At 39.1% G+C, this 23,306-nt stretch overlaps 1 protein-coding gene across 1 annotated transcript; it reads right to left on the bottom strand.

Annotated features, from left to right (window-relative positions):
- Positions 1-21,937: 21,937 nt before the first annotated feature.
- Positions 21,938-23,085, bottom strand: LOC116411007. The gene has a single exon (XM_031902770.1). The coding sequence runs from the start codon at positions 22,763-22,765 to the stop codon at positions 21,938-21,940; it is 828 nt and encodes a 275-aa protein (XP_031758630.1). The 5' UTR covers positions 22,766-23,085.
- Positions 23,086-23,306: the final 221 nt, after the last annotated feature.

The following is a 23,306-nucleotide window of genomic DNA, read 5'->3' as shown; positions in this document are numbered from 1 at the left end:
CGGTCCTGGCTGAAACAAATCCGAATCCTAATTAGCATATATATTTGCCCGAATCCCTTACCATGGATTCGGGGGTTCAGCTGGACCCAAAAAAACTGGGTTTGGTTCATCCCTAAAAGGAAGGTTCATGTCGTGGGTATAATGGAGAGGTTTTTTTTCTAATATAGGCTGATTGCTGATTTGTTCCTACCATAAAGGGGCACCCAGCAGTTAGTTATGATTAATATGGTTAGTATTACCAATAAAATAAACAATCAGTCTTTCTTTCACATTAATTCCAGCACTGATTTGTGAATTTCTTACTTGGGAGGAAACAAAAACCCAATTACTTTTCTATTTTCCTTTTTCCTTTTCTGTACTAATTTTTGTTTTAAAGAAACAAGCTAAAGACAAATAAACAAGAACATTATTTATTATAAAAGAATGGAGACTAGAGTTTGGCTGGTCGCAGGATGGGGCTTATCGCCATAGCATTATCTTACTTGAAATATGTAATTACATGCTGTGGGGGTAAATCCAATCCATACTTTCTCTACATTGTCTGTGGGGGTACAGAAACCAAATAAGGCCAGGATTTAGGCAGTATATTACAATATGAATGTCAAATAGGTTTGTTGCTTTGGGATATTAGTGCCATCAGGGTGGGACCAATTCTTCCCTCTACACTGCACTATTACCTTTTGTTTCTGATGTATAGGGACAACTTGAGAAAGTATAGGAACCCAAGCATAAACGTGGTTTTGCTATATATACATACATAGAAAGTTAGCCAAAAGATACTTACAATTCATCAAATTCAATCTGCTTAAATGTTAGTTAATCCGGGTGAAGGTGAAAAACCCCATCCAAAGCCTTTCCAATTTGCCTCAGAGGGGGGAAACCTTTTTTGACTGAAGATGGTAATTAAAGCAGCCCTGGATCAAAATTCTGCTAAAGAACGCTCATTTCAGTAACCCCGTATTTTCTTACTTGCTAGAAAACCATTCATATCCCGTTCTTGGTGCAATCTAACTTATCTGCCAATGGAATCACTTCACAGGGAGGAGTCCACAACAACACAGCTCTCACCTAGCAAATGCTCTGAAAAAGGGAAGAATTACTTTCTCCTCCTTTATCCTTTTTAATACCTAATCAAGCCTTGCAGCTGCTGAGTGGCATTACTTTCTACAGTCAGTGTAGAATTCACCCAGTTACTTACAAGTAAAGTCCTACAATTGTGGATTAAGCTGATGTCCACAGGCATTTTTATTTTTTATTTTATTTTTTTCTTACAGTTTTAATTAATTTTCCAAAAAACACATTTCTTATACCAAAATTTGTTTTAAAGTAATAGTAACAGTAGTGTAGATAAGCTAAGTTAGTAGTGTAGATACCTAAGCTGATCAGAAAACCCTGCACTACACTGATGAGCCTCAAGAAGGGCGAAACCGGCCTGTAGTTGGGAATCTGATCTGCTATTATCCCGGCTTTTGCTTCAAAACCCAGTGGGGGAGATTTAGCCTATAGGATAAACCCATGTAAATAGGATTTTTTTAGGAATTCATTCCTAGAATTCCTTTTGTTTGCTTTTATCTGTATGAGGCAGTCTCCTCAACCTTAATGATTTGTTTATAGGGAAATTACCCAACTCTATATTATAAGCAAATAATTCTTATTTCCTTTTTCTCTATAATAGTAAAACAGAACCTAAGATATAATTACCCGTTATTGGAGCAGAACAACCCTATTGGGTTTATTTAATGGTTAAATGATTCCCTTTTCTCTGTAATAATAAAACAGTACCTGTACTTGATCCCAACTAAGATATAATTACCCCTTATTGGGGCAGAACAGCCCTATTGGGTTTATTTAATGGTTAAATGATTCCCTTTTCTCTGTAATAATAAAACAGTACCTGTACTTGATCCCAACTAAGATATAATTACCCCTTATTGGGGGCAGAACAGTCCTATTGGGTTTATTTCATGGTTAAATGATTCCCTTTTCTCTGTAATAATAAAACAGTACCTGTACTTGATCCCAACTAAGATATAATTACCCCTTATTGGGGCAGAACAGCCCTATTAGGTTTATTTAATGGTTAAATGATTCCCTTTTCTCTGTAATAATAAAACAGTACCTGTACTTGATCCCAACTAAGATATAATTACCCCTTATTGGGGCAGAACAGCCCTATTGGGTTTATTTAATGGTTAAATGATTCCCTTTTCTCTGTAATAATAAAACAGTACCTGTACTTGATCCCAACTAAGACATAATTTCCCCTTATTGGGGGCAGAACAATCCCTTATCTGGAAAACCCCAGGTCCCAAGCATTCTGGATAACAGGTCCCATATCTGTACTCCTTAATTCTTTCTTTTCCAAAGGAACTTGCTAAGGAAAGTAATGGGAATGCCGGCCTTTCTGCTGATACATGAAAGTCACTGAACCACTGTTTGTTTCTTCTGGATATTCTGATCTCGTCACCTCATTAGGACTTACTTTGTTAGTCTTAAAATAAAAATAACTATATTATTTTGCTGTTCAGTGTAGAAAAGAGTAACAGCTAAAGCATTTTCTCATGGTATTATAAAAATAAGATTTGCTGGATGGATAAATAGAGCCTGATTGTGATCTCCTCTTCATAACCAGGTTCTACCTACCCACGGCATGATCTCTGCAGCGACACATTCCCTTAGGAACCATGCTGGTACTGACTGTTCTACTGCAGATATTCCCAGCAGCCTCCGACATTACTCACTATTCTACATCCGGATGTGTTCTAAGGAAAAACAATTACACCAACACTTTCAGAGATGGGGATTTCATTCTTGGTGCTGTTCTTCAGCTGAGTGATTTCAATTATATTTATTATCGTCCAAAAATTGGACATCTAGCAGATTGTATATGTATGAGGTATGTCCTTCATTTCTATGTACTATGTTATGTATTAGAAATATATGTTAGTAATTCAACAGAAAACCATAGACTATATGGCTCCATTCAACTGTTCTGTTGTTCTGTTATAACTCTTCTATTATTATCTAGTAGAATTAAGTCTAAAACAACTGGACTTTTCTGAGTTTTTCTTGAAAACGTTTCACCCCTCATTCGAGTGGCTTCTTCAGTTCAAATGACTGGTAGGGAATTCCCCGGTATTTAAACTCTTGATGGTAGTAGAGTCACAGACATCCAATCACAATGGTGTGCTTGGAATGGTGTTCTCGACTGGTTGTTTTAGACTTAATTCTACTAGATACTGTATATCATGACCTGGATGAATGAGAATCTTCATAGACATATCTTCTATTATTAGTTTATTTTCTTCTGCTATCCTTCTATTCAATATTAGGCAGTCCTTCATTGCTTTATGGTTACAAGTATGATTCTGTCATAGTGGCACAGATCCTATCTGACCCCCCCCATTGTAAGCAGCAGTCTTTGCATATTGTTGATTAGAGATGTAGCGAACTGTTCGCCGGCGAACTAATTCGCGCGTACATCGGGTGTTCGCGTTCGCGCAAATTCGCGGACTTTTGGCGATGTTCGCCATTTTGGGTTCGCCGCGGTTTTTTTTGGCGTTTTTTTTTGGCGTTATTTTTTGGCGTTTTTTTTTTTCCTTTCGTTATTTTTTGGCGTTTTTTTTGGCGTTTTTTTTTTTTTTTTTTTTTCCGTTATTTTTTGGCGTTTTTTTTTGGTGTTTTTTTTACAAAGTATTTTTCAGAGAAATTTTTGCTTGATCCCCCTCCTGCATGCCACTGTCCAGGTCGTGGCACCCTTTAAACAACTTTAAAATCAGTTTTCTGGCCAGAAATGGCTTTTCTAGGTTTTAAAATTCGCCTTCCCATTGAAGTCTATGGGGTTCGCAAAGTTCGCGAATATTCGCGAGTTTTGCCGAAAGTCCGCGAACGGGTCCGCGAACATTTTTGGCGATGTTCGCTACATCCCTATTGTTGATTATATCTCAAGTTTGATCCTTCTCTACAGGACATCCTTCCAATATTACCGTCATCTTCTGGTCTTCAAGTTTGCTATTGAAGAGATTAATAGAAGTTCATGGATTTTACCTAATGTTACCCTGGGCTACCAGATATTTGATTCTTGTGCAGCCCCACCTAAGGCTCTCTCTGGCGCACTGGATATATTTTCAGGAGCAAACTATAAAATCCAAAACTATGCATGTTTAAAACATATGAAACTAATTGGTGTTTTGGGAGACTTGTCCCCTACATCGAGCTACCCCATAGCCCAGCTTGCAGGGCTTTTCAGGTTCCCACAGGCAAGTATTTATTTGTATGGCCTAAAACCAGTTTATGGCATTTTATATGACAGAAAGGTCAGGGTTATCCACTTCTGATTTGAACAAATGAGTTACATCTGATTACATACAAATAATAGCAATATCAATATACAGTAAAGCATTATTCTGACACACAATTTACAACAATCCTTCCCAGGTGGCCAAACTATAATTTGAAAAGTCAAAGAGCCAAGGACCCCATGCATCTCCACCATATGCTTAGCAATTGCCAACATATAGCCTTTCCAATCTGTGTCCAAACAGTGTTCAAAAAATCTAGTGCCATCGCTGCGTATGGTTTTGCCCACATATTGAGCCCCACACTGACAGGTGGCCAAATATATCACTGTTCTTGACTGGCAATTGAAATATTAGTTAATGGCCAGTGTACGTACAGGTAACATTTTTAGATACATTAAGCAGCCTGCAAGCCTTACACCTACTACTCTCACACCTCTAGGTCCCATAATAATGTAACCAAGCTGATTCCTTCCCTCTTGACACAGATGTATAAAGGTTTTTCAAACCCCAAAATGCCAAATCTCTCCTACACAAAGCAGGGTTTTTAATTATCCATGTAGTAGCCTCATTGTTCCTGTTTAGCTTCAGTACTAAGAAAAACCATAGAATTTTACTGAATAAAACAGTAGGCAAACACTATATTCTGCACAAGCCCTATTTGTTGAGCTCATGTTGGACAAGGGGTATACTGCCTTAATACCTAATGTTTGCTGCATTCCAATGCCGTTTCTTCCCCTATTAAAATATTCCTCTGCATATAAATGCTATTTTCATCTTCTGGTGTTATCTGTTTTATAACATAGGGCATTATTATTATCACTGGGAGGTGCAAAATGTTAGGAACCCCCTGTAATTATAATGCATTTCCTGAGACCCTGGTCATTGCTTCTGGTAGCTGAAAATGACCAGGGTCCATGGTACAACTAAAGAAACACCATGGTGCAAATTTCTATCACTTTGTGGATCTTCACTCTGTCCCTGAGCTGGGTAGAGTTAAAAATGACTTTTTGGCTCTTAGTTTAGGCTTTTTACTCTACTGTGTATGTACAACTGGACTGGGCCACTGAGAGGATCCAGGAAGAAAAAGAAGATGGTAGTGTGCTGTTCCTACAGTAGTACCCTGAGTTGGTGCAGTTTTCAGCTAAAAGGAACACTGGCCGTGATCTCTGGTAAGATATAATCATTGAGGGAGGCACATAACATTTTAAAAAACCCCAGTGGTTATAACTTTCCTTCTCCTTTTGAACATTTTGAACTATTTCACTTCAGGGGCCTTTCCTCGGGAGGGCTTTTAGTTTACCCAGGAAAGCAATATATTGTTTTTTTCAGGACAACCTATACTTTCAAAATATGGTAGAATTTTTGAGCAATTCTAATTCTGTAAAAAGATATAGGCTTCTAAATGTCTAAATATGAAAAAAAAACATTTTCCATAATATAAATACACAATACAAGAAACAAAAATTATTTTATGCACAAAAATACAACTGATTTGGAAAATCCCATGTCTCCTGAACGTGCCAATACCTAATATATATAGTTTTATGGAGATTTCTCACTTGTATAGGTCAAAAACTCCCAGCAGTACACTACCAAATTTCCAAAGCACTGCTCCAGAAAGCTGCATACTTTAGATTTCAAGGCCAAAAATTCCACTAACAGAAGGTTTATCCCAGAAAATTATACATTTTTAGAAAGAACAGATTCTGGGGAATCCATAATAGGCTGTCCAACTGTCCAAACTATCAAATAGCAATGCTTTCCTAACTTTATTGGTTTTTATTCCAGTTTGTGAATTTTTTTATAAAATTGCTTCAAAGCTTCCAGTCTATAGTATCTTATCTCCTACAGGTCATAAAGTAACCAAATAAATCACCCTAAATATGAACGCCAGGGGTCCACCGAACAGTTTGATGCCCAATATGTATAGGTTTACCTAAGTATGTGGCATGTAGGGGCCCCAATGTGAACATACCCCATATGATCTGTCATTTCTGTCTTTTCTTCTCCTGCAAAGTCAACACATTTACATCATTTTATGCGGAATAAAGCTAGTATAAAGTATGCTCATCCCAGAAAGTCATATATTTTTGGAAAGTACACATTCCCCCGAATCTAAAATGGGTACCCATGTCTTTCTACTCCAAAGTACCAAGCCGCAAAGCTTTTCTAAAGTTAGCAATTTTGATGGCATTTCCAAAAATCCCCTCAAAGCTTCCACTTTGCAGCATCTTTTCTCCCACATAGCATTAGGTACCAAGATAAAACACCCTAAATATGAACACCAGGGGTCCACTGAACAGTTTGATGCCCAATATGTATAGGTTTACCTAAGTATGTGGTGTGTAGGGGCCCCAATATGAACATATCACCATATGATCTATCATTTCTGTCATTCAGCTCCAGCAAAATCAACACATTTACATCATTATATGTGGAATAAAGCTAGTAAAATGTACCCCAGAAAGTCAGATATTTCAGAAAATCACATAAAAATTTAGCAATTTGCCGCATTTATCTCTCACAATTTCTTGCGTACAAAGGCAAATCACCACAAATAGGAACACCAGAGGTCTACTGAACAGTTTGCATAGATATACCAAAGTCTGTGGTATGTACTTATTCCATTAATAAGAAAAAGTAGAAGTGTTAAGAATCACCCTATGTGGCTTAACTCTGAGGTAAAGAAGTTAATAGGGAGAAAAAGGAAAGCTTTTAAGAAATATAAGTCAGAGGGGACAGTAGATGCGTTTAATGAATATAAACACTATAACAAGTGTGTAAAACAGCAATCCGGAAGGCAAAGATAGAAAATGAGGAGCGCATCGCGGCCGAGGCCAAGACTAACCCCAAAAAGTTTTTTAAGTATATTAATAGTAAAAAGATGCAGGTTGAGGGTGTGGCCCCATTGAGTTATAATAACAATATGGTTACAGCGGATACAGAAAAGGCAGATGTGCTTAACCAGTTCTTTTCTTCTGTGTATACAGTAGGGGGAGCCAGTGGGCCAAGTCCCACCCAATAGCTGCACTGTTGCCTCAGCTCCAACTACACAGTGGTTGGCACAGGATATGGTGCTTAAAGGGTTACACACGATAAATGTAAACAAGGCACCTGGGCCAGATGGAATACACCCTCGGGTACTGAGAGAGCTAGGGGCAGAATTGCAGTGGCCCTTGTTCCTGATATTCTCAGACTCTCTTTCATCAGGTATGGTACCTAGGGATTGGAAGAAGGCGAATGTCATTCCCATATTTAAAAAGGGAGTAAGATCTCAGCCTGGCAATTATAGGCCTGTAAGTTTGACATCCGTGGTGGGCAAGTTATTTGAAGGCTTGTTAAGGGATCACATTCAAAATTATGTAGTGGAGAATGGCATTATGAGCAGTAATCAGCATGGCTTTATGAAGGACAGGTCATGTCAGACCAATTTAATTGCTTTTTATGATGAGGTAAGTAAGAAGCTGGACAGTGGGGATGCAGTAGATATCATCTATTTGGATTTTGCCAAAGCATTTGATACCATTCCCCACAAACGACTGCTTTCTAAGCTAAGGTCTATTGGTCTTAGTGAAGCCGTTTGCACATGGATAGAAAACTGGCTACAGGATCGGGTACAGAGGGGGGTTGTTAATGGTACATTCTCTACTTGGAATAAGGTTCTCAGTGGGGTCCCTCAGGGTTCTGTACTGGGTCCACTTTTGTTTAATTTGTTCATAAATAACTTAGGGGAGGGTATTATGAGTAATGTATCAGTGTTTGCAGATGACACAAAACTCTGCAGACCAGTCAATTCTATCCAGGATGTGACATCCCTGCAGCAGGATCTTGACCAACTGGCAATCTGGGCAGGTAAGTGGCAGATGAGATTTAATGTGGATAAATGTAAGGTCATGCACCTGGGATGTAAAAATATGCAAGCCCCGTATACCCTTAATGGGACTGCACTAGGCAAATCCCTAATGGAGAAGGACCTTGGAGTCCTTGTAGATAATAAACTTGGCTGTAGCAAGCAATGCCAGGCAGCAGCTGCAAGGGCAAACAAGGTTTTGAGCTGTATTAAAAGGGGTATAGATTCACGGGAGGAGGGGGTTATTCTTCCCCTTTACAGAGCACTGGTAAGGCCCCATCTAGAATATGCTGTTCAGTTTTGGTCTCCAGTGCTCAAACGGGACATTACTGAGTAAGAGAGGGTCCAGAGAAGGGCAACTAAGCTGGTAAAGGGTATGGAAAGTCTCAGTTATGGGGAAAGACTGGCCAAGTTGGGTCTGTTTACACTGGAGAAGAGGCGCTTAAGAGGTGACATGATAACTATGTATAAATATATAAAGGGATCATATAATAACCTTTCTAATGTTTTATTTACCAGTAGGTCCTTCCAACGGACACGAGGGCACCCACTCCGTTTAGAAGAAGGGAGGTTCCATTTAAACATTCGGAAAGGATTTTTTACAGTGAGAGCTGTGAGGTTCTGGAATTCCCTCCCCGAATCAGTCGTGCTGGCTGATACATTATATAACTTTAAGAAGGGGCTGGATGGATTCTTAGCAAGTGAGGGAATACAGGGTTATGGGAGATAGCTCTTAGTACTAGTTGATCCAGGGACTGGTCCGATTGCCATCTTGGAGTCAGGAAGGAATTTTTTCCCCTCTGTGGCAAATTAGAGAGGCTTCAGATGGGGTTTTTTGCCTTCCTCTGGATCAACTAGTAGTTAGGCAGGTTATATATAGGCATTATGGTTGAACTTGATGGACTATTGATGTCTTTTTTCAACCCAACTTACTATGTTACTATGTTACTATGTTACTGACCCCAAAATGAAAATAGTACATATGGATTTCTCGCCTGCCAACTCAGAGCCCCCTGTCAGTGTATTATGTGCTGAACCCCCCCAACTATACAGAGACCCACAGAAAACCATATGCAAGGCACGTCGTTGGCAGTTAAAGCCTTTTTTGGCAGGTAAAGGGTTAATCTTATGTTGCCTTTGGCCTAGTTCATACTAAATTCATACAAAATTTTGAAAAAAACAAAACATATACATTGCATATATAAAAAATAAAATTATTTGTCCAAGTAAGTGTTACTACTTGCTTACTGGTAAAATAACAAACTGTTATATTTTTCTCCCTTCAGGTTAGCTACGGAGCTACAACCCCTATTTATAATGACAGGATCCAGTTCCCATCATTCTATCGAACTGTTCCAAATGAATTATCAGAAATGGATGGGATTGTGCAGATACTGAAGCACTTTGGTTGGAAGTGGGTGGGCCTCATTGTATCCGACAGTGATAGTGGGGAACAAGCTCTTCATAGAATAAGGAAAGGTATAGAAAGCTATGGTGGTTGTGTTGCCTTTTCTATTTTCCTCTCAGAAACAAGTTTTTTAGGTTATTTTTTGTTTTTGTTTAAAGTTAAAAGTATTGTGAATAAAATAAATCAAAAGGACGTCAATGTGATTGTTCTGTTTTTAACTCCAATGCACCTAAAAGCCTTCATACAGGTGTTTTCTTCTAGACAAATCACAAGAAGAATTTGGCTCTCATCCTCCTTCTTCCCCACTGTCGTCCACGTTACTCACGGGTACAGTAGAACCACACTAAATGGCACTTTGTCATTATCTGCTCAGGGAGGAGAGATCCCGGGGTTTGAAACTTTCCTTTACAGAATGACTCCCATTAACTACCCCAATGATGATACAGTAACAGAGATATGGGAAACATTACACGGATGCTCATTTACTGGTTCCCTAAAGACTAATACAAGTGTTCCAGTGCAGAAATGTTCCGGCAATGAATCTCTGGATGATGAGGTTTTATCAAGGTTTGGTAACTTTGACTTCAGAGTTGGTTACCAAGTTTATACTGCAGTCTATGCATTGGCTCATTCCCTTCATAATCTGTTCTCTGCTCGGGCACCGGCCCATCCCCAGGCACCAGCAGGGAGTCTAAAGCACAGATTCAAGCCATGGCAGGTAAGTTATGTATTCCTGGCACCTTCCAACTATTCCACTGACACTGACATTCAAAAAGAAATTTGGACATAACTTTATTAAAGGGGTGGTTCACCTTCTGGTAACCTTTAAGTATGTTAGAGAATAGCCCATTCCTAGAAACTTTTCAATTGATTTTCATTTTTTAGGTTTTTTTTTCTTATTGACAGTTTTTTTGCATTTACAAGTTTAACAGTCAAGATTTACATTATAACTACATGTATTTCAAATATTGAATGTTTCTTTACACGTTAAGACATACAATCACAGGAAGAGAGAGCATAGAGAGAAAATGAAGTGAAGTAGGAAGAAAGAGAAAGGAAGAAAACAGGGGAGAAGAGAAAGAAGAAAGAGAAAAAAATGATGAAGAGCAGATAATATAAAGTATTAGCTATAATTCCTGGGTATCAGCCTCAGTAAAGTTCTTCCATGAGTCCCATTTCTTATGGTGGATACGTAGAGAGTTCTGAATCCTTGCGTTGTGATATTCAAGGGTTCGTGAGAGGTTGATAAAGTTTTTTAGTTCTAGCACTGAGGGAATAAGATTGGTTTTCCATTTTTGAGCTAAAAGAAGCCTTGCTGCCTCTAATATGGGTACTACATAGAGTTTGTCAGAAAATTTTAGAAAGTCCAAATCCAAATTCCGAAAAGCTATTGCAGGTGAGTGGTTCATTGCTTAATTACACTACTTATTAAATCAAATACTTCTTGCCAGTACTTTTGTATTTTAGGGCAGTTCCACCAGGTGTGCACAAGAGTCCCTCCCTGTCCACATTTTCTCCAGCACATTTCAGTGGCTGTTTGTGGGTAAATCTTATAAAGCCTTGAGGCTACCAGATACCATCTGAGCATGAGTTTGATACTGGTTGCCATGAGCCTGACTGATTTTGAAGTAGCTGATATAATTGCAAAGGTTATATTCCAATCAATTGGATCAATTTGCTAAAGCGTTTGATACAGTACCTCACAGAAGGTTAATGATCAAATTGAGGAATATTGGCCTAGAACATAATATTTGTAATTGGATAGAGAACTGGCTGAAGGATAGAGTACAAAGAGTGGTGGTAAATGGAACATTTTCTAATTGGATCAGTGTGGTTAGTGGGTACCGCAGGGGTCAGTCCTTGGGCCTTTGCTTTTTAACTTGTTTATTAATGACCTGGAGGTGGGCATAGAGATTTTCCATTTTTGCTGATGACACTAAATTGTGCAAAACTATAAGTTCCATGCAGGATGCTGCCGCTTTGCAGAGCGATTTGACAAAATTGGAAAACTGGGCAGCAAACTGGAAAATGAGGTTCAATGTTGACAAGTGCAAAGTTATGCACTTTGGTAGAAATAATATAAATGCGAACTATCTACTGAATGGGAGTGTGTTGGGGGGGTCCTTAATGGAGAAGGATCTAGGGGTTTTTGTAGATCACAAGTTGTCTAATTCCAGGCAGTGTCATTCTGTGGCTACTACAGCAAATAAAGTGCTGTCTTGTATAAAAAAGGGCATTGAATCAAGGGATGAAAACATATTTTTGCCTCTTTATAGGTCCCTGGTAAGGCCTCACCGTGAGTATGGGGGGCAGTTTTGGGCTCCAGTCCTTAAGAAGGATATTAATGAGCTGGAGAGAGTGCAGAGATGTGCACTAAACTGGTAAAGGGGATGGAAGATTTAAGCTATGAGGTTAGACTGTCGAGGTTGGGGTTGTTTTCTCTGGAAAAGAGGTGCTTGCGAGGGGACATGATTACTCTGTACAAGTACATTAGAGGGGATTATAGGCAGATGGGGGATGTTTTTTTTCCCATAAAAACAATCAATGCACCAGAGGCCACCCCTATAGATTAAAGGAACAGAGCTTCCATTTGAAGCAGCGTAGGTGGTTTTTCACGGTGAGGGCAGTGAGGTTGGGGAATGCCCTTCCTAGTGATGGGGTAATGGCAGACTCTGTTAATGCCTATAAGAGGGGCCTGGATGAGTTCTTGAACAAGCAGAATATCCAAGGCTATTGTGATACTAATATCTACAGTTAGTATTACTGGTTGTATATATAGTTTATGTATGTGAGTGTATAGATTGGTAAGTATAGGTTGTGTGCTGGGTTTACTCGGATGGGTTGAACTTGATGGACAATGGTCTTTTTTCAACCCTATGTAACTATGTAACTATGTAACTAATTGTGAGGTTCAAGTCTTTTTGCCAGACTGAGATATGCGAATTGGTGGTATAATTTAATAATCCATAATATGAAATTTTTTCACCCTGGAGAGCTGCTCTTGTAAATTTGTGTAGGGATCCTGATAGGCTTTTAGGTTTGGCGTGGAGATTTTGTTTACAGTAGCTTGATAGTTGAAGGTATGATAAGAAAGCTAAGTTGGGTAGGTGCCACTTTTCACGTAATTCCGCAAACGATAGTAAATTGTTGTCATGGAACAAGTTTGCTAATGTCACAATTCCCATTTGTGACCAAGCTGAAGGGCTGAAGTTTGGAATTAGTCCCTTTAAAGCTGCAAGTGGTAGATTGGGGTGAAAACCTCAAGGTAGTGACTCAGCATGTATTGTTATGACCCAGATTTTAAAGGTGGTCTGTGAAGTGAGAAATAGCACATGTGTTTTAGGTCGCAGTTTTGGTGGGATCCACCATTGGGGTTGATTTGCTGGTGATAAAATACATTGAGCAAAGTTAAGATGTACGGCTTGGTAATACCTCTTAAAATTGGTAAAGCCCAGACCACCTTGGAGTTTGTTTCTAGTGAGACTTGTGTTTGCAGTTCTCGGTCTTTTAGATTGCCAAGTAAATTTAGATATGGTCTTTTGTAGCTTGAGGATAATTCTTTACTGTTCCACACTTGGAAATATTCAGAAAATGTATCCAATATGGGCTCAAAATTAGCTTTGTACAAAGTTTTAATAGAAAAACCAACTTTAATTCCCAGATAAGAGATGACAGACTGTTGCCAGGCAAACCCATAGGAAGACTTTAAATTGTTCAAAATATCACTCAGAATCCAGATTGGTAAGGCTTCAGTCTTTGATGTATTAATTTTACAGTATGATATTTTAGAGAATTGGTCTAATAATTGGAGTAAGGCCGGTAATGATGTAAGGGGGTCTGTGATAGCTAAAATAATATCGTCTGCAAATAAAGAAACTTTACAAGTGTTTGAACCTACCGAGTAGCCATGGATTTGTAAGTGTTGTCTAATTGATTCAGCTAGGGGTTCTATTAATAAGATGAAAATCAATGGGGATAGCGGACATCCTTGACGGGTGCCGTTAGTTAAAGGGAAAAATCTTGAGAATTGGCCGTTAGCTCTGATACATGAGAAGGAGTTTTATAGAGAGTCAAAACCTTTTCTAAAAAGGAGTCTTTGAAACAAAACTTTTGAAGACCCATTTCTAAGTACAGCTAAGAGACTCTGTCAAAGGGTTTTTCCATGTCTAGGGATAATAGTAAGCAGGGAGATTTTTTATTATTGGCGTGGATTGCTGCATTAATGATTTTCCTGTTGTTATCTGGAGCTTGTCTGGTTGGTACAAAGCCTACTTGATCATTATGGACTAGGTGTCTCAAAATAGGGTTCAGTCGGTTTGCTAATATTTTTGCGTATAATTTTATGCCAGAATTTAATAAGGAGACAAGGGTCTTTATTTGGTTAAGGAATTGTTGTGATTATTGCTTGAAATAATTCTTGCCTAGGGAGCTGATCAGAGCATAGTGAGTCAAACAATTTAGCTAGTATCAGAGATAGGGTCTTGGCAAATATTTTATAAAAATTAATGGAAAATACTTCAGGTCCCGGTGCTTTATTATTTTTAAGGAGTTTGATTGTGGTGGAGACCTCCTCAGAAGTAATGGGAGAATTGAGTGTTTAAAATTGGGTTTCTGATAAAGTGGGCACATTGATGGTGTCTAAAAATTGTGAAATGAGTGTTCAATCTGGCTGAGCAGTGATTAGATTGTTTTTTAAGTTGTATAATTCTAAATAGTATTTTATTTTTAAGGTTTTTGAATTATTTGCCTTCTTCTTCTCTTTCCAGCTTTCAAATGGGGTCACTGACACCAGGAGCCAAATATTGCTCTGTAAGGCTACAATGTTATTAACATTACTTTTAATACATAATTTACCCCTCTGTTCATATTCCTGTGTCTCTTTCAAACCACTGCCTGTTTGATAGGTTGCTGAACAAAAAGCTAAATAATGTAAAAACCACAAAAAAACATAGGACATATACAGGTCCTAGAATTTGCAATTATTTGGGGAAAACTGACTGTTCCTTTTCTATTTGTTTTAGTTAAATGGTTTTATTCACAATGTGACTTATAAAACTCCTTCTGGTGACATCATGTTCTTCAAAGACAATGGAGACCCTCCAGCTCGTTTTGACATTGTTAAGTGGCTCTTCTTAAACAATGGTTCTACTGTGAGCAGGAAGGTTGGGAGTTTTGATGAGTCAAATGAAGAGAATCAGCTTTACATTAATTCTAGTGCTGATTGGTGGAGCCCATACTTCCCAGAGGTAAGGGTTAAACAGCTGTATGGGTGTATGTATTAATGTACAACTTTATTTATATAGCGCTACTAGTAGTGATGAGCAAATGTTTTCAACCGGCACTTGAATTACACATTTCACCACTGGCAAATTTTTTCACGAAACCGCCACAAAAATTTGTTGCGACAAGAACTCGCCAAGAAAGGAAAAAGTTGCAGTCGCATGAAAAAGGTTATATATATATATTAATAAAGGTTTAGGCAACCAGTCTGTGTAACCTCAGCGCTTGCATTTGGTTACCTGCCTGTGCAGACTCCAATTGAGTGGGATCAGGTGATTTTCTGGCTGTGCCGGAGGTGGCTCTGTCCACTCTGTAACTCAGCGGCCCAGAATGCTGCCAGGAGTCTCAGGTGAGTATCAGGTAAGTGCTGCTAGATTGTGCCATGATATAGAACATGCTGTTTAGCACACTCTAGCACCAAGTCTTTTTGAAGCTTACACAGTGGGAGTATCATAGTCTTCACTTTAGGTGTGTGTGGTCATTGCAGGGTAGTGATTTCACCAGCTTCTACCTGCCTTGTAGGTTCATCTTTGTGCATAAATGGAGATCATTTTTCGGTCATCGGTACTGCAATTCTGGATGTTCAAGGGTTTTTTTCTTGGTTCCTCCAAGGCTGACAGATTGTTCCCTATACTGTGGGTCATCTACCCTGGCTGAGCATGTTGTCTATGCTACATGGTCTAGGGCTCTCTGTCTAGGGCACTCCTGTTGTCTCCCTTTGTTGGATTTCACATTATGTTGTTAATATGTGGAGGTAGGGTTTCCTCATCAAGCTCAGCCCCTCCTGGACTGGGGTTAGGGGTGCACTTTTGGGTTTAAGTACACATTAGTCATCTGACCATCACTGTTAGACCATGTTTAATCATTACCTGCTATGGCTTTACTGAATGATATACCTGCATGACCTGCATAAAAACCACAAAGAAATGATTCTATAATTTGTGTTAGACCAAATGTCCTGTTAAAGAAGACATCATATCAGTTTTTGCCAAAATACAATATCTTAATTACAAATCTACCTTTTTAACTCAAATTGGAAGAAATGCCATTATCTTCAATGTAAGTTCAATTCGTATTTTTGTTAAACTCTGTAATTCTATCGGGCTAAACTGCAGCCGTCTCAACAACTTCCCTACTGGCAGTTCTTTCCAATTTTGTTCAAGGCAAAACAGCCTCAGTACAAATGCAATAGATAAGTGGAAAATAGTCTTTTAAAATGATACATAACTATTCCTGGAAAGGGTGGAATTGTGTCAGTATCATATCAATGCAAATGGAATATGGTGTCAGTCTATTAGTGATGAATGTTTGTATATTATTTAGATGCCTCGGTCCCTATGCAGCGAGCCCTGTTCCCCAGGATACAGGAAGTCTAAAATAGAAGGGGAGCCCCCTTGTTGTTACGACTGTGTCCAGTGTGGAGATGGGGAAATGTCTAACACTACAGGTAGGAACAGTGACAAACACAACATGTACAGATCATTTTGCCCTTTGCTCAGGCTGAGATGAGTGAGCTTTGTAATAATGAAGCACGGTAGTAAGGTGCTGTACCGTGTTTGCCATTGAAAAATTGCAGAAAATGTAAGATTAGGTGATAGAGTTGATCTTAAGCAAATGTATAAGATCCCCCCTACATTGCTGTGAAAACCCATGAAGAACTGTTCAAAAGGGTGCGCGCCAATCTATCACTTCAATGAGCCTATGATTAAGGGTCTATACAAGTGATGAGCGAATCTGTCCCATTTTGCTTCACTGAAAAATTCATGAAACTTTTGAAAAAGTTGTGGGCAAAACTAAGGCAAAGTCTTGCGGGAAAAAATTGTCACGCACGTTGAAAACTATTGTTGCTCATGTTTGTTGCCCGTTTGGTCAAAAAATAGCCAATAGCGAAACGTGGAAATTTGCTGCGAATCCATGCCTGCCAAAAAATATCGCTCATCACTAGTCTATACCTAAAATGCAAACAATGCAAAAACCTTCGAGAATATAATAGGGTCCAGAGGCCGGACTGTTACTTTATATAAAGGACCCATTTCTACTTGAAGACTGCAGCCTCCTAGTTTTCTTGCTGATACCTTTTATTACCTCTATAACATCTATAAGCCTAAAGAAGAGATGTGATACTATCATCTGAAAGCTTCCAATTTCACTTACTTACTATTTGAATCAGCCATACTGTATATGCTGCAGCCCCCTTGCTCACAGATGCCATAATGTCATATAGTGCATAGCCCAGTTAGATTTAGTTTTGGTGTGAAAATAATTTACTTAAATGGACTGTAACAATGGGGAGAGATCCAATCCAACCATCTAGATAACATTTATCATCGTAAATGCAAATACACATAGCAAGTAGAAATAAAAAACAATTTGTAAAAAAGTGAATGTTACTACCTATAATATTTTGCATTTCAGATGCAGTGACCTGTGTAAAATGCCCTGAAGACCAGAAGTCTAATAGACAGAAGACTGACTGTGTCCCTAAAGCTCTAAATTACCTTTCTTATATGGATACCCTGGGGGCCAGTTTAGCTTCCGCTGCTATAATTCTCTTCATCACAACTTCTGTAGTTTTGGGAATCTTTGTGAAATATTGGGACACTCCTATTGTGAGAGCCAGTAACCAACATCTCAGCTGTCTCCTCCTCATCTCTCTCATGTTGTGTTTCCTCTGCACTTTATTGTTCATTGGGCGCCCAACTCAGATATGTTGTCTCCTCCGACAAGTAACATTTGGGATTGTATTTACTATTTCTGTTTCTTCTGTGTTGGCTAAAACTCTCACAGTTATTATTGCCTTCAATGCCACAAAGCCTGGGAGCAAGCTGAAGAAGTATGTAGGAACCCAACTGGCCATCATATTAGTCATTGTATGTTCTTTGGGTGAGATTGTCATCTCTGCTGTGTGGTTGGCCTACAATCCTCCATTTCCAGAGGCCGATACTGTTTCTGATCCAGACTATATTATTCTGCTGTGCAATGAAGGATCTGAACTTTTCTTCTTCTGTATAATTGGATATATAGGAACGTTGGCCCTACTAAGTTTCATTGCTGCATTTCTAGCCAAGGATTTCCCTGACCGATTTAATGAGGCTAAAAACATCACTTTCAGTATGTTGGGGTTCTGTAGCGTGTGGGGGGCATTTGTCCCTGCATACCTGAGCAGTAAGGGCAGTAGAATGGTGGCAGTTGAGATATTTGCTATTCTATCCTCTAGTGCAGGCCTACTGATCTGTATATTTGCCCCCAAATGCTATATTATTTTTCTTAGACCTCATCTGAACATAAGGGAGATTGTTGTCAGGAGAACTTAGTTTCCCATGCAATCTTTCATTCTGACCAAAAAGCAGAGGGTCACTTAATGCACTTGAGTGCATACGATGAAATATACAATTCGTAAAGGCAGATCTAAGTAAATAAATAGGGATGCACCAAACCCAGACTTTTGGGTTCGTCCGAACCCCCGAATCCATGGTAAGGGATCATGGTAATGGATTTGGTCGAATACCGAATCAAATCCGAATCCTAATTAGCATATTGTATATATATATATTTATATATCTTATATATTTATACATAGTAGTATATATGCTCCCCTTGTGCTCATCTTCTCCAGTGCAGCCAATCCCAACTTGCCCAGCCTTTCCTCATAACTGAGAATTTCCATGCCCAATACCTGAGTAGTAGCTCTTCTTTAGACTCTCTCTAATTTAATAATATCAGATTTGAAAACTGGAGAACAAAAGTGCATTGCGTATCTAGATTGGGCCTTACTAATGTAACCCTTTCTTAACACAATTTGCAGAGTGTGCCACACTCACGTCTTTGGGCTGTATTTACTTGCTTAGTTCACAAGATTGAGTCTCCTTTGCATATATGGGAACTGTTGAAATAAAGCAAAAACTGTAACATGGAAATAGTAGTAAACCCTGCTTTGGGAAACCTGTGTGGGTTTAGCCCCTACTGGCTCAGTCTCTCTGGGGACACAGTCCCACACTCTCCTCCTGGAGGAAATACCCTTTCCCAGTTCAGTCCTGGCAAAGTCCCTTCCCCAGAGCTCTTTCAGTTTCCCCAGGTAGCGCTACCTGCCCCAAAGTCCCTTCCCCAGAGTTCCCCAGGGTAGCACTACCTGCCCCAAAGTCCCTCCCCCAGAGCTCTTTCCCCAGGTAGTGCTACCTGCCCCAAAGTCCCTTCCCCAGAGTTCCCCAGGGTAGCACTACCTGCCCCAAAGTCCCTTCCCCAGAGTTCCCCCAGGTAGCGCTACCCGCTCCAAAGTACCTCTCCCTTTGGAATAGGCAGTTGCTCCCATGCCATGTAGCCCCGAGAAACACCTTTCCTCACACTGGGGCCACACACAGGGCACACACACAGGGGACACACACCGAAGATACCAGCAGTCACCAGTAACTTAGTAGACCTCTCTCCTTATGGTCTGAAACTCAATGCCAGGCAGAGTACAGTTGCTGGGAAATCACTCACAAATCTGGTGTCTCTATCTCTCTCTCAAGGGCTGGCAAACCAACAGGGGCTCCTTTTATAAACTGCTGGGCCTGCCCCTGATTTTTGGCTCCAAAGTCAGGCACACCTTCTCCCAATAGTGCACTAGGGCATCCAGCCAATCGGGTTCCTCCCCTGTCTGTAACCGGGTGGAATGATGTCACAGACAGAGAAACAGGGGAAAGAGTTCTCTGATCCCAATAAGGGGTAATTATATCTTAGTTGGGATCAAGTACAGGTACTGTTTTATTATTACAGAGAAAAGGGAATAATTTAACCATGAAATAAACCCAATAGGACTGTTCTGCCCCCAATAAGGGGTAATTATATCTTAGTTGGGATCAAGTACAGGTACTTTTTTATTATTACAGAGAAAAGGGAATCATTTAACCATTAAATAAACCCAATAGGGCTGTTCTGCCCCAATAAGGGGTAATTATATCTTAGTTGGGATCAAGTACAGGTACTGTTTTATTATTACAGAGAAAAGGGAATCATTTAACCATTAAATAAACCCAATAGGGCTGCTCTGCCCCAATAAGGGGTAATTATATCTTAGTTGGGATCAAGCACAGGTACTGTTTTATTATTACAGAGAAAAGGGAATCATTTAACCATTAAATAAACCCAATAGGGCTGTTCTGCCCCAATAAGGGGTAATTATATCTTAGTTGGGATCAAGTACAGGTACTGTTTTATTATTACAGAGAAAAGGGAATCATTTAACAATTAAATAAACCCAATAGGATTGTTTTGCATCCAATGAGGATTATTTATATCTTAGTTGGGATCAATTACATGGTAATAATTGTACTGTTTTATTACTACAGAGAAAAACGAAATCAGTTTTAAAATTCTGAGTTATTTGATTAAATTGGAGACTTGCTGTCTGTAATTCGGAGCTTTCTGGATAGCGAGTTTGCAGATAAGGGATCCCATACAGCAAATAAACTAAATAAAATAAACAAATATATATATAAAAAAACAAATGAACAAACAAACCAAAACATACACTTATAACATCTATATGTTTCCCAGGGAAGCGTTACTCAAATGTAGGTGAAATAAATCTAGTAAATGCACTAAGTTTGGATATTAGTCACCCAGAGTTGATAAGCTTCCAGAACTTATTTTTCCCAACAAAATCTCTTGGAACAGCCTTTTATTAGTCTAAATTATTAGTGACTTCTCTTATCACTTGTGCAATGCTGGGAACATCTTGTTTTTTCCAATTTCTTGCGATCAAAATTCTGCAAGTGTTTAGGATTTGAAAAGTTTAAATTTACAAAAAAACTTTTTTGGAAGTATCTTATGAAAATGTAATAGCCTTGCTTTGGGAGGGAAGGTTTGTTGTGTACAAGTTGTAATTAAAGATCCAACAGAGTGTCTAAATCATTGTATTTTTCCACAAGACCCCCCCATATGTGGAACATATCTCCTATATCTTTGTTGCATCACAAACAGAGATTCAAAGTTCCAGGGTAAAATGTTGAAATATTTGAGGGGGTAAGGTACCAATTATATAGAGTCTTGTAGTAGTTTTCTAAGGGGCACATTTACTAAACAATTTTGAGACAAAGAAATTTTTTTTTTAGTTCTAGATATTTTTAAGATTTATAAATGGGTTTTTGCCAGTACTCAATGTTTCTGATATTGTTTCTTGAAAAATGCGAGTTTTTTTTATATAACACCCATAATTCGCGACCTATTGATGTTTACTTAACTTTTTTTGTCAAAACAAATTAAGCAGGTTTAATCTGTTGAGTCCTATGGAGACTTAGAAAAGTTGTCATTGTTTTCTGTTTCACCCAGCTTCAAGGGGAAATTAATCCCCTAATTGTTTTCTGTTTCACTCAGCTTCAAGGGGAAGTTAATCCCCTAATTGTTTTCTGTTTCACTCAGCTTGAAGGGGAAGTTAATCCCCTAATTGTTTTCTTTTTCACCCAGTTTCAAGGGGAAGTTAATCCCCTCATTGTTTTCTGTTTCACCCATTTTTAAGTAAAACTCAAACACATTATTTTTCTCCTAGTGTACTGTTTCCACACTATACTGTGCCTTGCGTAATATAGGTTAACCAGCCAGCTTAACACACTCCACATAAGACTCAGCAAAGAATACTCAGACTGCTCTGTGAGTTGAATAACTTGAAAGCTTTATCCTTATGAAGAGTTCTTTTTGTAAAACTGTAAAACAACATAATAACATTGCATCACAACCTGTACAACATATACACACATGTAAACACATACAGGAAACCTAGCATCTTACTTACAGACGGTTATGTAACCAGGGCCTGTGTAAAGGAGAGGAATCCTAAGGTCTGTCCCTCTGCTTGTGAGCTGCCTGTGTGCGCTCAAAATGGATGCTCTTCCACTTCCTGTGAACTTTAGGGGGGAGGTTTAACCTTGAATGATGTGTATAATTAACATATGGACAACTATCCCAAAGAGGGTCACTAGGTGGCAGCACATAACAGCTGAACTAATATTAATGCATACAATTCTAACATTAAATGGCATCAGATAAGATATAAACAGCACACTCCCTGCCTGGCATATTTCAATGTGCCACTATATAACTTATTGCTATGCAGAACACAATTCAAGTATTATCAGAAACAACAACAACAATGTCTGAAATTGGCCTTTTATACGTTTTGGCAGTCCCTTGTTTGACAATCTTTACTTCCACTTTCCTAACTCTGCCATCTCTACTTGGCAGAGTGTTGATGATGAGTCCCACAGGCCATTCATTCCTGCTTTCTTGACTGTCTTTCACTAACACGACATCACCCACTTGGATGTTTGGGCGACTTTGGGTCCACTTTCTGCGGCTTTGCAAGTTGGACAAGTACTCTCTTTTCCATCTCTTCCAGAAAGTATCAGCCAGATTTTGAACTTGCTTCCATTGTTTTACATGAAGTCCTGCTGTTTCAAATTTACCAAAAGGGGCTGACAAAGAGTTCACTTTCTGAGTCAGGAGCATTGCAACTGTAGGTTTAATTTCAGGATCAGCTTCAGGCTCTATAAGTGGGTAATTTTCTGCTGAATTGCCTAACTCCTCTCTGTCTGTGTGGTAGAGAAATGGAGGGCCTGAGAACCATATAGAATTCTGCAGATGAATAGTTTTTGTAGGCCTTGAAGCATAGTCTGCAGGATTTTGTTCTGTTGGCACATAAGCCCACTGATCAGGATGGGTTACTTGCCTGATTCTATTCACTCGGTTGGCAACATACAAGAAAAACCTTCTGGAGGTGTTGCAGATATAACCTAGTACAGTTTTGCTATCTGTAAAGAATCGCACAGCATCTAAGTCTTTATCTATTTCATCTCTGATGAGCTCGTACAACTCTACTGCTAGAACAGCCGCACATAGTTCCAGACGTGGAATTGTGTGTGCTGGTTTGGGGCTTAACTTAGACTTCCCCATAACAAATCCAACCGAAAATTTATTGCAGACATCAATTGTTTTCAAGTAGGCTACAGCACCTATCGCTGTGTTGGATGCATCTGAAAATACATACAGTTCTTTTCTACTTACTGCTGACAGGGGAGTAGACACATAACACCGGGGTATCTCTATGTGTTCCAAAGCTTGCAAGGATTCCTTCCATAGAAGCCACTCATGTAGTTTTTCTTGTGGGAGTAATGCATCCCAATCACATTTTTTAGATGACAGTTCACGAACTAGTGCCTTACCCTTTATAGTTACAGGTGCTACAAACCCAAGAGGATCGTAGAGGCTGTTCACTGTAGCCAGGACTCCTCTTTTAGTGAAAGGTTTTTCTTCGGAAGATACCTGAAAGACAAAGAGTCTCTTTCTAGGTCCCAGCTCAGTCCCAAACTTTTCTGAAGGGGCAGGGTGTCTGTACCCAGGCAAAGGTCCTTGAGGTCTTTAGCTCTATCATTAGCAGGAAAGGCGTTCATGACCTGTGTGCTATTTGATGCAATTTTATGAAGTCTCAGATTAG

The sequence above is a fragment of the Xenopus tropicalis genome, chromosome 5 (genome assembly GCF_000004195.4).
Source record: "Xenopus tropicalis strain Nigerian chromosome 5, UCB_Xtro_10.0, whole genome shotgun sequence".
Classification (NCBI taxonomy): domain Eukaryota; kingdom Metazoa; phylum Chordata; class Amphibia; order Anura; family Pipidae; genus Xenopus; species Xenopus tropicalis.
This window is presented reverse-complemented; position numbering and strand designations above follow the sequence as displayed.